At 40.8% G+C, this 13,661-nt stretch overlaps 2 protein-coding genes across 2 annotated transcripts in view; both read left to right on the plus strand.

The window, feature by feature from the left end:
• Positions 1-2,368: 2,368 nt before the first annotated feature.
• On the plus strand, positions 2,369-4,337 carry LOC120737425 (P2Y purinoceptor 1-like). The gene has a single exon (XM_040038110.1). The coding sequence runs from the start codon at positions 2,608-2,610 to the stop codon at positions 3,598-3,600; it is 993 nt and encodes a 330-aa protein (XP_039894044.1). The 5' UTR covers positions 2,369-2,607; the 3' UTR covers positions 3,601-4,337.
• A 2,264-nt stretch (positions 4,338-6,601) lies between these two features.
• Positions 6,602-13,661, plus strand: part of LOC120737445 (P2Y purinoceptor 1-like) — a 25,721-nt gene continuing 18,661 nt past the window's right edge. Inside the window, exon 1 of the mRNA XM_040038147.1 lies at positions 6,602-11,919. Within this exon, the coding sequence (XP_039894081.1) occupies positions 8,206-9,135 (930 nt within the window). The 5' untranslated portion in view covers positions 6,602-8,205 and the 3' untranslated portion in view covers positions 9,136-11,919. The remainder of the gene's footprint in view (positions 11,920-13,661) is intronic.

The raw sequence follows: 13,661 nt of genomic DNA on the forward strand, positions 1-13,661 counted from the left end.
TCTCAACATTCTCATCCTTTTGGATTTGAGCTCAGCCTTCAACACTATCTCTCACTCTGTTGTCTCTTGGCATCTCTGACACACCTTTAGCTTGGTTCCAGTCATATTTTCTTGACTGCTCCCATTTTATTCAACTTAAATAATTTCTCTCTAGTCTATCCCCAGTCACTTCTGGTGTACCCCAAGGTTCAGTGTTAGGCTCTCTTCTCTTCATAATATCCTCCCTCATGGTACCATTTTCTTCAAATTTGATCTTCACTTTCACTGTTTTGCTGATGACACCCAGTTATATCTCTCCTCCAGGCCTGATTCCTCCCTCCCACCTTCTTCCCTTATAGAATGCCAAACTAAATTAAAATCCTGGTTCAACTGTAATTTTCTAAAACTTAATGAGGATAAAACTGAAATCCTTCCTATTGGCACTAAATCCAACCTTTTGAAGGCAAATCATTTCTCTCTCACTATCGATAACTCCACAGTTTTCCCTTCACCTCAGGGTAAGAGCCTTGGTGTCATCCTAGACAGTTCACTATCCTTTAAATCTTACATCAATAATCTCACCTGCTCTGCCTATTTCCATCTACGCAACATTAACAGATTACATCCTTCTCTTTCCACCCATTCTATGTCCTATCCTATGTCCATTCTTGTCCATAGTCTCGTTACCTCCCGCCTTGACTACTGTAATTCTCTCTTCCGTGGTCTCACCCAAAAATCCCTTCATAAGCTTCAACTGGTATAAAACTCCGTTGCCCACATTATTACCAGAACCCCCTCCTACCAGCACATTACCACTGTTCTTAAGGAACTACACTGGCTCCCAGTGAAATTCCAGATAATATTCAAACTTCTTCTGCTAACCTTCAAGGCCATTCAGAACCTTGCTCCTCCTTACCTTTCTGATCTGTTAAGCACTACGTCTTCTGCCCACTCACTTCAATCCTCTTCTTCTATCCAGCTTGCTGTGCCTTCTTTCTGCCTCTATTATGTATTGCATGATGAGGAGCTAAATGCAGATTTCTAGGTGAGTTCAACAAAAAGAAAAAAGTAGTTCATAAAAAAAACCCCAACATAAGCAAAGAGTCCATAAGCAAAAAACACCACTATAACAACAACAAAATCCCCCACAAGACATAAATGACTACAAAAATAACAGGAAATAACACAACAGGGGAATACAGGCAACAGTAGAAAAACACAGAGACAACAGCTAAATCAAGTGACAAGAAAAACTATGGAGACTCCATGAAAACAAAAACATGAATGAATTCAAAGAAGACGATCAAATATACAAATACAGGCCATTTACAATAGTAATTAAAACTAAAGCTGTGGAATAATAATTAAAAGCAAACTGAAAACTTTCAACAACAATCAGAAATCACAAATAACCCATCAAGACTCCCAGGCAATGACATACTTTGTCATGGTCCTGGGTCGTTGACCCAGCGTTTTGTGTTTATTCTGATTTTGTATTGGTGTAGGGTTGAACCTGAAGTTTGGTGTATATTCAGCCCTACCTGTGTCTGTCCTTGGTGCTCTGTTCATGTCCCCGTGTTGTGTTGCAAATCAGTCTGTGTGTTTCCTGCTTTACTTTGAAGGCTCGTGTTCTGGATTTCCTGCTCTATTCTGAAGGTCTGTGTCTGTTGTCATTGTGTTCAGCTTGTGTCCTCCAGTCATCATGTGTATTCATGTATACCCGATTACCTTGTGTGTGTATATTTAGTGGGTGTCGGTCTGTGTTCCTTGTCGGCTCGTCTGCATTCATCCATGTATCACTGCGTTCATCTGTGTTTCTTGGTATCCTGTTCCTTAATCTGCGTCTCTCTGCCCTGCACCCCTTTCGTATGGTCTCAGGTTTGTCAGTTAGTTTCTCCCAGTTTAGTTTTCCGTTAGTAATCTCTCACGATTCGTTGCCTGTTTCTGCCACTGCCACCTTGTAAATAAACGTCACTCGAATCATCAGTCACTGCCGCATTTTGGGTCCTCCTTTTCCTCCACACCACACGGCTCACTCCGCCAGCCGTGACATACTTACTTATGTAAAATGATGTTTTAGGTAATAAATGGTTTAAAATACAGCTACCATCGTGTGCAAAACAACCACAAACGGAGGTTATTAGATGCCCATCTGTTTAGATCACAAAGCTTTGCTGTCAAACAAAGTGTTTACTGATAAATAATAATATGCATCTGCATTTCATATGCTTAACTAACTTTCACACAGGGTGTTACATGCAATAAAAATAACCTTGTAATCCAAGTTATAATGAACATTCAATGTCTAGGACTTGAAAATGCGATCTTTTCTGAAAGTTTTAGTTAAAAAAATGTTTTGAATGACACAAATGATAACAATACAATAACAAACATGCTTTTGTGTGGTGCATTGATAGAAAGGTAAACAGTATTTGTGCGCTAGCAAGCAAACAGACAGTTTCACAAGCATGTATACACAAGGTGTTGCACAATTATTAGGAATCTCTTTCCAGTTTCTCGGTGCTGGTTTACAAGCAGGGACATGACCGATCACTCTATGAGCTGGTTTTCTTTCACTTGCCTCATTTGTAATTCTGCCACAGAGGAGTGAGGTTGTACAGACACACAATGCCTGATAATTGTACTTCTGTTGAATATGACTTTGAACGCAAAATTCTACCATCCATTTACACCATGGTATTGATTATTGGTCTGGGAGCTAATGGATGGGGGATGAAGTCGATCCTGCAGAAACAGAAGAAAGTTGGAAACAATGTGTTTCTTTTAAACATTGGACTTGCCAATTTTTTGTTCCTTCCAACACTACCATTTTTGTCAGCATACTATTTTATGAACAGTAATTGGATATTTGGAGATGCCTTCTGCAAGATCACAAGATTCTGCTTCAACTTGAATTTATACGGCAGCATTGGATTCCTCACCTGTATAAGTGTGAACAGGTATCTGGCTATTGTCCATCCACTGAAAGCGATGGGAAGGATGACTGTCCGTAACACTGTGGTTATCTCAGTTGTGGTTTGGCTGTTGGTGAGTGTTCAAAGTCTTCCAGACATGCTCTACCTCAAAACATCCACAAACAACACCACCAAAACAAATGAAACCGCAAAATGCTACCATACCACCTCTACACAGTATGTCGAGGATTACCTGACATACAGTCTTGGACAGACACTCACTGGGTTTTGCATCCCGTTCCTTATCCTACTTGGCTGCTATGGACATGTGATTTTGGTTCTCTGCCAAAGTAATACCATTGACAAGGAAGTAAAACAAAGAAGCTTAAAGTTGTTGTTTATTTTGATTCTTCTCTTCTCAGTTTGTTACATCCCATATCATATTTTTAGCAACCTCAACCTTTATGCAAGAGGATTATTAAAAAAGGGGCAATGCCCTACATGGAATAATGGAGTCTTCAGTGCTCATCAGATAAGTCGTGGTCTTGTGTGTCTGAATAGTGTTTTGAACCCCCTGGTTTACCTCCATATCACAGATATTTCTACTCAGTTCAATAAGCTTCTCCTGCGATCTTGTCATATGTTAAATCGTCTGACTGTATCAAGATATGGCAGTGTGCAGGCGACACAGTATACACAAGACTAGTTCATTGTTGACTTTGATCTCATCTTTTACTGCTGTGCTTAACAGCTACACTGTTCATTTGCTGTCCTTTTTTTCTATTTATTACATTCTTTTTTATACTATATTATACAATGTTTTAAATAAACTATGGATTCAGAGGAAACAGCTCCATGTGTCTGTGTTATGACAGATCTGTGAAAGGAAGCTAATGTCAACAGAGAATGACTAAAGCTGTGACTGAGAAAAAAAAATCAACAGCCAGTTCCTAATGACATTAGATTTTTGATGTAAATATACTCTTATCCACATTTTTCACATATATCACAACAGCAACACTTGCACACAATAAGGTCAGGGCAGAGCACTGGGAGATGATTATCATGATTTATTTTTCAGTGCAATCATTAACAAGTTGTGGTTAGTAGTTAAAACACTCACAAGCAGCCCCTGGGTCATTGGTGTATAAGTGTGTGTATACAGATAAAAAGACCTAAGAGCATAGAGTACAACTGCTTTGTGAATGGGTTCATATGGCTTGTACTTGCATCTTTTTTAAAAGAAGACCGCATGAGTTCACACAGTGCGTTCTAGTGAAAGAAAATAACATAAATCATATAAAACTGATTTTTCTTTAAACCAGATAAAAAACAAAATATTTTGACAATATATTTAATTTATTCTCTAACGAAACTTTGCTTTTCTGTTCTCATATTGCATGCACATGTTGCACAGCGGCAATGCAAATGCAGTTCTAATACAGTGGGGCAAAAAAGTATTTAGTCAGCCACCGATTGTGCAAGTTCCCCCACTTAAAATGATGACAGAGGTCAGTAATTTGCACCAGAGGTACACTTCAACTGTGAGAGACAGAATGTGAAAAAAAAATCCATGAATCCACATGGTAGGATTTGTAAAGAATTTATTCGTAAATTAGGGTGGAAAATAAGTATTTGGTCACCTCAAACAAGGAAAATCTCTGGCTCTCACAGACCTGTAACGTCTTCTGTAAGAAGCTTTTCTGTCCCCCACTCGTTACCTGTATGAATGGCACCTGTTTGAACTCATCATCTGTATAAAAGACACCTGTCCACAGCCTCAAACAGTCAGACTCCAAACTCCGCCATGGCCAAGACCAAAGAGCTTTCGAAGGACACCAGGAAAAGTATTGTAGACCTGCACCAGACTGGGAAGAGTGAATCTACAATAGGCAAGCAGCTTGGTGTGAAAAAATCAACTGTGGGAGCAATCATCAGAAAATGGAAGACATACAAGACCACTGATAATCTCCCTCGATTTGGGGCTCCACGCAAGATCTCATCCCGTGGGGTCAAAATGATCATGAGAACGGTGAGCAAAGATCCCAGAACCACACGGGGGGACCTGGTGAATGACCTGCAGAGAGCTGGGACCAAAGTAACAAAGGTCACCATCTCCATGCCTGCTTCATGCCCTGGGGGACGGGGCTATGGCTCGCTACATCCTCTTGCAGACCATTACATGTGGAAACCATTTGAATACAAGCGCGCTGATCCACACAGGTATGCACACGGGTGTTCACTGCTCGTAGACTTAAATTACACCTTTCTTGGCTGCTACTTCAAAGCACATTGTGCGCTGTCTGTCCTGCGTGCTGCACAACAACATTGAATATTTAGTATTTACTGCTGTTTACACTTAGCTAGATTAATGCGATGGTGTTGTGTTTAGTATGTTGCTTTAGGTTTTTTTTTTTTGCTTGTTTTCTATTCTTCTCTCAACAGGTGATCCAGGAGATTTTTTTTTCTCCCCCCCTTTCTCACTGTCCCTCTCCCTTTCTGTTTTTCTTTTCCTTCCTCTTTCTTTCTCCCTTTCCTATCCCTCACTCATGTCTGTCCTGTCTGTAACATCTGAAAATAAAATATAATAAATAATAAAAACAAAGATCGATCAAATGGACCAATACGGCAATGCCACGATGATCCATTTGGCAAAGTAAATCCATTGGGTATCCTTGTTGGTCTTCAGACAACAATTCTGATGGCTAAAGAACCAAATGGGACAGGCAAAAAAAAAAAAAAAAAACAAAGGTCACCATCAGTAACACACTACAACGGCAGGGAATCAAATCCCGCAGTGCCAGACGTGTTCCGCTGCTGAAGCCAGTGCATGTCCAGGCCCGTCTGAAGTTTGCCAGAGAGCACATGGATGATACAGCAGAGGATTGGGAGAATGTCATGTGGTCAGATGAAACCAAAGTAGAACTTTTTGGTATAAACTCAACTCATCGTGTTTGGAGGAAGAAGAATACTGAGTTGCATCCCAAGAACACCATACCTACTGTGAAGCATGGGGGTGGAAACATCATGCTATGGGGCTGTTTTTCTGCCAAGGGGACAGGACGACTGATCCGTGTTAAGGACAGAATGAATGGGGCCATGTATCGTGAGATTTTGAGCCAAAACCTCCTTCCATCAGTGAGAACTTTGAAGATGAAACGAGGCTGGGTCTTCCAACATGACAATGATCCAAAACACACCGCCCGGGCAACAAAGGAGTGGCTCCGTAAGAAGCATTTGAAAGTCCTGGAGTGGCCTAGCCAGTCTCCAGACCTCAACCCCATAGAAAATCTGTGGCGGGAGTTGAAAGTCCGTGTTGCTCGGCGACAGCCCCAAAACATCACTGCTCTCGAGAAGATCTGCATGGAGGAATGGGCCAAAATACCAGCTACTGTGTGTGCAAACCTGGTAAAGACCTATAGTAAACGTTTGACCTCTGTTATTGCCAACAAAGGTTATGTTACAAAGTATTGAGTTGTATTTTTGTTATTGACCAAATACTTATTTTCCACCCTAATTTACGAATAAATTCTTTACAAATCCTACCATGTGGATTCATGGATTTCCCCCCCCCCCCCCCCACATTCTGTCTCTCACAGTTGAAGTGTACCTCTGGTGCAAATTGCTGACCTCTGTCATCATTTTAAGTGGGGGAACTTGCACAATCGGTGGATGACTAAATACTTTTTTGCCCCACTGTAAATATTTAAAGATGGCAACTGAAAAATTGCTCAGAACTCTTTGTAATAAAATATTTTAATATTTTTCTCTGACTAATCAACTCACACACACACACACATATAGATGGAGTCAGTTTTTTCTTTTCTATTGCACACTCCCTCCAACCTCTCCACCACTTGTTTACTGTGGTTTCCTCACACATGCCAGCTGATACACCCCTTTTCTAAATAGTTTAATCTTGCTCTGTGGAAGAGACCTAAGCTTCCTGTTTGCATCTAGTAATACGAGTTCTTGTTGACACTGACTATCCTGCAAAAGCATTTGCAACACCTGGTGAATATTTCAATAAGGACAGATCATTAGAAACAGTTAACATGACTTTGACTCCAACGGCGATCCCGGCAGAACGGAACCCCAGCTGTGACAGGGTTTAGAGCAGGACCTCTGTGAAAGAGACAGAGATTCACAGGTAAATCTAAAGTATGCACCATGAATGCTGATTGGCTTGGAGAAAGCAGCGAGAAGGTGATTGGACTAGACCAGTGATGACACAAGCGGCTTGACAGCGTGGGAAAGTCTGATAAAGCTTACATTTAGGTGTCAGCACCCAGGAGCTGACACATGTGTGGCCATAGACCTTTCTTATTGAACTTGGGAATAAGCTTCATTTAAAAACCTTAAACATTACTGATTTATTATAATCTATTACTGATTCAGAATAAGTAATATTGACTCACATGAAACTAATAGTTAAACAGTTAAAAACAATCCATCATTTTTTATTTTGATAAATATTTTGGCAACTGTAAAAGTGATAATTTACAGTTGTTTAGCCATGAAAGACTGCAAAAAAAAGCACAAAGTTGTCAGGGTGAACAAGAAAAGCGAGGTCTGTCAAAATCATGAAACCTAATAATTTTTTATCAGGTCACTACCTCATAGCAACTATAGTCACTGAAGGAGTCAGTTTTCACCTTTTCTATTGCGCACTCCCTCCAACCTCTCCACCACTTGTTTACTGTGGTTTCCCCACACATGCCAGCTGATACACCTACTATCAGTCTATCTCCTCCCCCATCTTCTTTTCCAAATAATTTAATCTTGTTCTGTGGAAGAGACCTAAGCCTCCCGTTTACATCTAGTAATACGAGTTCTTGTTGACACTGACTATCCTGCAAAAGCATTTGCAACACCTGGTGAATTTTAGGATTCCATGCCTGCCCACTCTTGCATGCCACCACCAGACAGGCCTCAAATATTATATTTCTGAATTTCTTTGTTTTGGTTTAAGTGTCTTTGTGTACTTTGAGAACTTGTGTGAAAATGTGAGGATGTTCATTTTTAGATTTATTGAAAAATATAGTAAAAATACAAAAATAATACGCTGCTTGCTTTCACATTCCAAACAATGCCCAAAGGCAAGATTAAGATTGCATGCATATCTATTAGACATGTTGCATTCACTTGAGATCTCAGTCTTATGCTTCAGTGGGCAGGAATTCAAACTTGAACATGACGTATAAATTGTTAAAACAAAAAAAACAAAAATAGGGTGTGTTTTCTTTCACTTTCATGACATAGAACTCTCCATGAAGGGGGAAGATTGTGCAGACTTTACTTTAGAAGCACAATGAATAACAGATCCTGTACTTCAGGCAACTTAAAACTCCATGAACACAAAATTCTACCTGTCATTTATGCCTTTGTTATGATTGTTGGTCTGGGAGGAACTGGATTGGGACTGAAGTCTCTGCTGCAAAAAAAGAAGAAACTTCGACACATTAATCTGTTCCTTCTGAACCTTGGAGTTGCTAATTTTTTGTTCCTGCTAACACTCCCATTTTTGTCAGCGTACTACTTTATGGACAGTAAATGGATCTTTGGAGATGCCTTCTGCAAGATCACAAGATTCTGCTTCAACTTGAATTTATACGGCAGCATTGGATTCCTCACTTGTATAAGTGTGTACAGGTACCTGGCTATTGTCCATCCAATGAGGATGATGGGGAGAATAACTGTGACTCACTCTGTGGCTATCTCAGTTGTGGTTTGGCTGTTGGTGATTGCTCAAAGTCTTCCAGATATCTTCTTCTCCAAAATCTCACCAAATAGAACTGAAAAATGCTACCATACCACCTCTAACGAGTATGTGGAGGATTATCTGAAATACAGTGTGGGTTGGACATTGACTGGGTTTGTTATGCCACTCCTTATTTTACTTGGCTGCTATGGACATGTGACTTTTGTTCTCTGTCATGCAAATACCATAAAGGATGTGGTGAAAAAACGAGTTTTAAAGTTGTTATTCATCTTGTGCCTTCTCTTCTCGGTTATTTACATCCCCTATCATATTTTCAAGAACCTCAGCCTTTATTCAAGAGTTTTGTCAAAACAGGGGAAATGTCCAGATTGGGATGAGGGAGTCTTTGGGGCTCATCAAATAAGTCGTGGAATTGTGTGTTTGAACAGTGTTTTGACTCCCCTGGTTTACCTCCATGTAAAGGATTTCGCTACTCGATTCCAACAGCTGCTCCAGCGAACTCGCCAGATCTTTAATTGACTGAAATCAAGGAGTGGCAGAATCCCTGTGACACAGTCTGATAAAGTTTAACAAGTTTGCCATATGTTAGAAATCTTAAAAATGTTTTACATAACCAGCTCTACACGCATGCATCTTTGTTGTAATTGTATTCACACTGTGTAAAATTTCACTGGTTTTGACTAAGTCAACATTAGCAGCCACTTAATAACAATATTTTATTTCTGATGCAAATATCTTGTGATCCTTGAAAGGGACAACTGTGGCATGATTACAGCACCTCCTGCTAAATGCAATCAATAAATAAAGGTGCGATACATAAGTAAAGATTCTTTATTTTCCATGTAAAGCATCCTGGTAAAATGATGTTACATAGACAGCAGTGCCTAGAATTGGTACATTTTCAAATTAATTTATCAGCTAATATCTATGACACGCTTTCACCCACACCCCTTGGCTTATTATGAGAGGCCACCAAGACCCTCATAACACTATAGTTAAACAGTAATGTCATTATCTTACCTTTGTGGCAAAATATGCTGAAATGATATGTATGACCTGTACTTTATGTAGTGTCTAAATTAGATATGTTTATTGTATTTAGCTTTATTTTGTATTGCATTTTTTCTTTTCTTTCCTAAACAAACTTTTGTATACTGTTTACATGATCGAAAATGAAACAAAAAATCAACACAACACCAACAGTTGCCTCAAGGTGTTTTATATTATAATGTAAAGATCCTACAATAGTATAGAAAAAATAAATAATTTTAAGAATTTTGCCACCCAAAAGGAGAGAAGGGCAATATCATACACAAGTGCATGTAGTATAGTAGAGGCTTCTTGCCCCAGTTGGTCTTGTGTTGAAGTGTTCATGTTGATTTAAGATTTGTAGATTATTTTTTTAACTTATATTGCAAAGGTCTAAGAACTACTCATGCAGACGGAGACTAACAAAGTAAAACAGGAAGAGACAAGCACAGAACACAGAGATGAAAGACATGATGAGCAAACTGACAACACACAACTGACACACGTACACACAGATGAGACAGAGACAGACTGGACGTGAAAGAGAACCAACCAAATCAGACAATGAACTAGGAAATAGAAACGTGGATAACTAAAGTAGGGAGCAGTGGAAAATAATACCAAGCTAGAAGACTAAACTGTTAGGGTGCCTGGGTCGTCGACCCAGTGTTTTGTGTTTTTGGTTCTTTGATTTAGTTTATTTCATTATATTCTAGCTGTGCCTTATGGTTTATAGGTTTATTCTTAGTTTAGGTTTTCTGTGTGGGTTTTGTTAGAGTTTTAGTGTTCTGGTTTTCTGTCTGTGATCCATAGTTGCTGTCTCCCCTGTCTGCTGTATCCTTGTGTCAAGTCATGCGTCTCTGTGTTATGTTTCCTGTTTTACTTTGAAAGTCCGTGTCTCATGTTAATGTGTCTGGTTTTAATTCCTTTGTCTCCTTAGGCCTGATTTGCCCCAGCTGTGTTTCCCTCCTGTTTCCCATTCCCTGATTGCTCCCTCTGTGTATTTAAGCCCCGTGTTTCTCTGTGTCTGTGCTGTGATCTACCCTCATCTTGCTGTGCAGCCCACCTGCCACCCTTGGAGTCTCAGTTTTGTTACTTTTTTGGAGTTCAGCATTAAATCTGTTTTGAGTTCACATTTTGCCTCCGAGTGTCTGCACTTTGGGTCCTTTTCCTGCCTGCACACAGCCGTTTCATAACATAAACAATGCACAACACATAATAAATCCAGACATACGGCACTGTGCAAAGGTTTTAGGCAGGTGAAAAAAAAAATGCTGTAAACAAAGAATGCTTTCAAAAATGGAAGTGCTAATCTTTTATTTTCATCAAGTGAATGAACAAAAGAGAAAGCTAAGACAAATCAATATTTGGTGTGACCACCCTTTGCCTTCAAAACAGCATATACTGCTAGGCACACTTGCACACAGTTTTTGAACGAACTCGACTGGTAGATTGTTCCAATCATCTTGGAGAACTAACCACAGATCTTCTGTGGATGTAAGCTTCCTCACATCTTTCTGTCTCTTCATGCAATCTCAGACACACTCGATGATGTTGAGATCAGGACTCTGTGGGGGCTGTACCATCATTCCAAGTACATCTCTGACTTGCTCACTGTCTACAGCTCAGTCAGACCTCTCAAGGATCAGATTCAGATGTTTTACATGTTCCCAGAAATAGATCTCAGTCTACTAAGAGTGCTTTCAGTTATTGTTTTTTCTTTGGTTTTACTGTTTTCATTTCTTGTAGGAAGTTTAAAGACAAATCTGTCTTTATTTCCTGTGTTAAGTACACTGAGTTTTATTTATTTAACATATCATAAAGTGCTGTTACTTCATTACTTAAACAAAAAAGACAAAAAAGGTATCCACAATGATGGATTTTATATTTTCATGCAGTGTTTTTAAAAAGATAAAATAATCTACAGTCTTTGTGAAAAAGCAAGGAATTAGATGCATGAGATGTGTTGAAGAAAAAAAATCTGACTTCAGGTCCTTTTTCCTTTTGTTTGCTATGGTGGTGTGCTTATCAAAGTATACCTTTATAAGATGGATTTACAGACACAGACAGTGGGTAATGAGTGGGTAAACCAGACCACTGTTATTTATACCAGAAGGGTAACAGAGTAGTGGAAGGGTTGCTAATTACATACAAAGAACAAAAAGTTAAAAGGGTTTTGTCACTGATCATGGGGTAACAGGCTACAATAACAGGAATAAAGATAAGGTTCATAAAAAGCAAATGGCCACAGGAACAGGAGGCCACATTCCAAAGGTTCAGATATACACCTGAAACTCAACATTTAGGGCTTCAAGCAATGTCAGAAGGAGAGAGGCACTGAGGCACCGTCTTCCGCCCCCCGACGCTCCTGCTGCGCCTCCTCCTTCTGACAGGAACTGCCTACAGAACAAGCATGAATGATGCCTGAGTGGACACACACAACTCACAAGTTCCTGGCTCTGTCAGCTCCTCTGCAGAGGGTTTCCCTAAGAAGGTGGACCTAGCAGGGTCACCGGGGGACGGGGAGCTGTGCCTCACGGCCCTCACTTCGTCGGAGAAACCCTCATGCAGAGTTCAGAAACTTGTGTGTTGAGTATGTCGCTGTGAGCCTCCACCATTTAACTAGTGGGTGCAGCCTGAACTGTCTAGAGACAGACCAGACCAGCTGCACAACATGCTGCATGGTTCTAAGCTAAGTTTCCTTTCCTTTTTCTGTTCTCTTAGATTTGTCCTCAGGTTTGAAGTGTCTGTGTTGTGCAGCTGGTCTGGTCTGTCTCTAGACAGTTCAGGCTTGCACCCACACTAGTTAAATGGTGGAGGCTCACAGCGAACCTACTCAACACACAAGTTTCTGAACTCTGCATGAGGGTTTCTCCGATGAAGTGAGGGCCGTGAGGCACAGCTCCCCGTCCCCCGGTGACCCTGCTAGGTCCACCCTTCTTATGGGAAACCCTCTGCAGAGGAGCTGACAGAGCCAGGAACTTGTGAGTTGTGTGTGTTCCCACTCAGGACATCATTCCTGCTTGTTCTGTAGGCAGTTCCTGTCAGAAGGAGGAGGCGCAGCAGAGAGCGTCGGGGGGCGGAAGCTGTGCATCAGTGCCTCTCTCCCCCCTTCTGACATTGTTTAAGAAAAACACAACAAATTTATAATATTTAGATATTTACATGTAGGTAATGTCCTCAAGTTCTGTATAACCACTTTTTCCCTCTCTCTGTGTTTGTTTCTCGTTCGTTGTTGTGTGTGTTTGTGTGCATTTGTCTCTTTCAAACAGGTGCCGGTCCTCACCTCTGCAGTGCTGCCGTCTCCTGTAGCGCTGCATGGTTCTAAGCTAAGTTTCCTTTCCTTTTTCTGTTCTCTCAGATTTGTCCTCAGGTTTGAAGTGTCTGTGTTGTGCAGCTGGTCTGGTCTGTCTCTAGACAGTTCAGGCTGCACCCACTAGTTAAATGGTGGAGGCTCACAGCGACATACTCAACACACAAGTTTCTGAACTCTGCATGAGGGTTTCTCCGACGAAGTGAGGGCCGTGAGGCACAGCTCCCCGTCCCCCGGTGACCCTGCTAGGTCCACCTTCTTAGGGAAACCCTCTGCAGAGGAGCTGACAGAGCCAGGAACTTGTGAGTTGTGTGTGTCCACTCAGGCATCATTCATGCTTGTTCTGTAGGCAGTTCCTGTCAGAAGGAGGAGGCGCAGCAGGAGCGTCGGGGGGCGGAAGACGGTGCCTCAGTGCCTCTCTCCTTCTGACATTGTTAAAGAAAACACAACAAATTTATAATTATTTAGATATTTACATGTAGGTAATGTCCTCAAGTTCTGTATAACCACTTTTCCTCTCTCTGTGTTTGTTTCTCGTTTCTCGTTCGTTGTTGTGTGTGTTTGTGTGCATTTGTCTCTTTCAAACAGGTGCCGGTCCTCACCTCTGCAGTGCTGCCGTCTCCTGTAGCGCTGCATGGTTCTAAGCTAAGTTTCCTTTCCTTTTTCTGTTCTCTCAGATTTGTCCTCAGGTTTATAGTGTCGT

This window comes from Simochromis diagramma, unplaced genomic scaffold (genome assembly GCF_900408965.1).
Source record: "Simochromis diagramma unplaced genomic scaffold, fSimDia1.1 OVJJ01000061.1, whole genome shotgun sequence".
Classification (NCBI taxonomy): Eukaryota; Metazoa; Chordata; class Actinopteri; order Cichliformes; family Cichlidae; genus Simochromis; species Simochromis diagramma.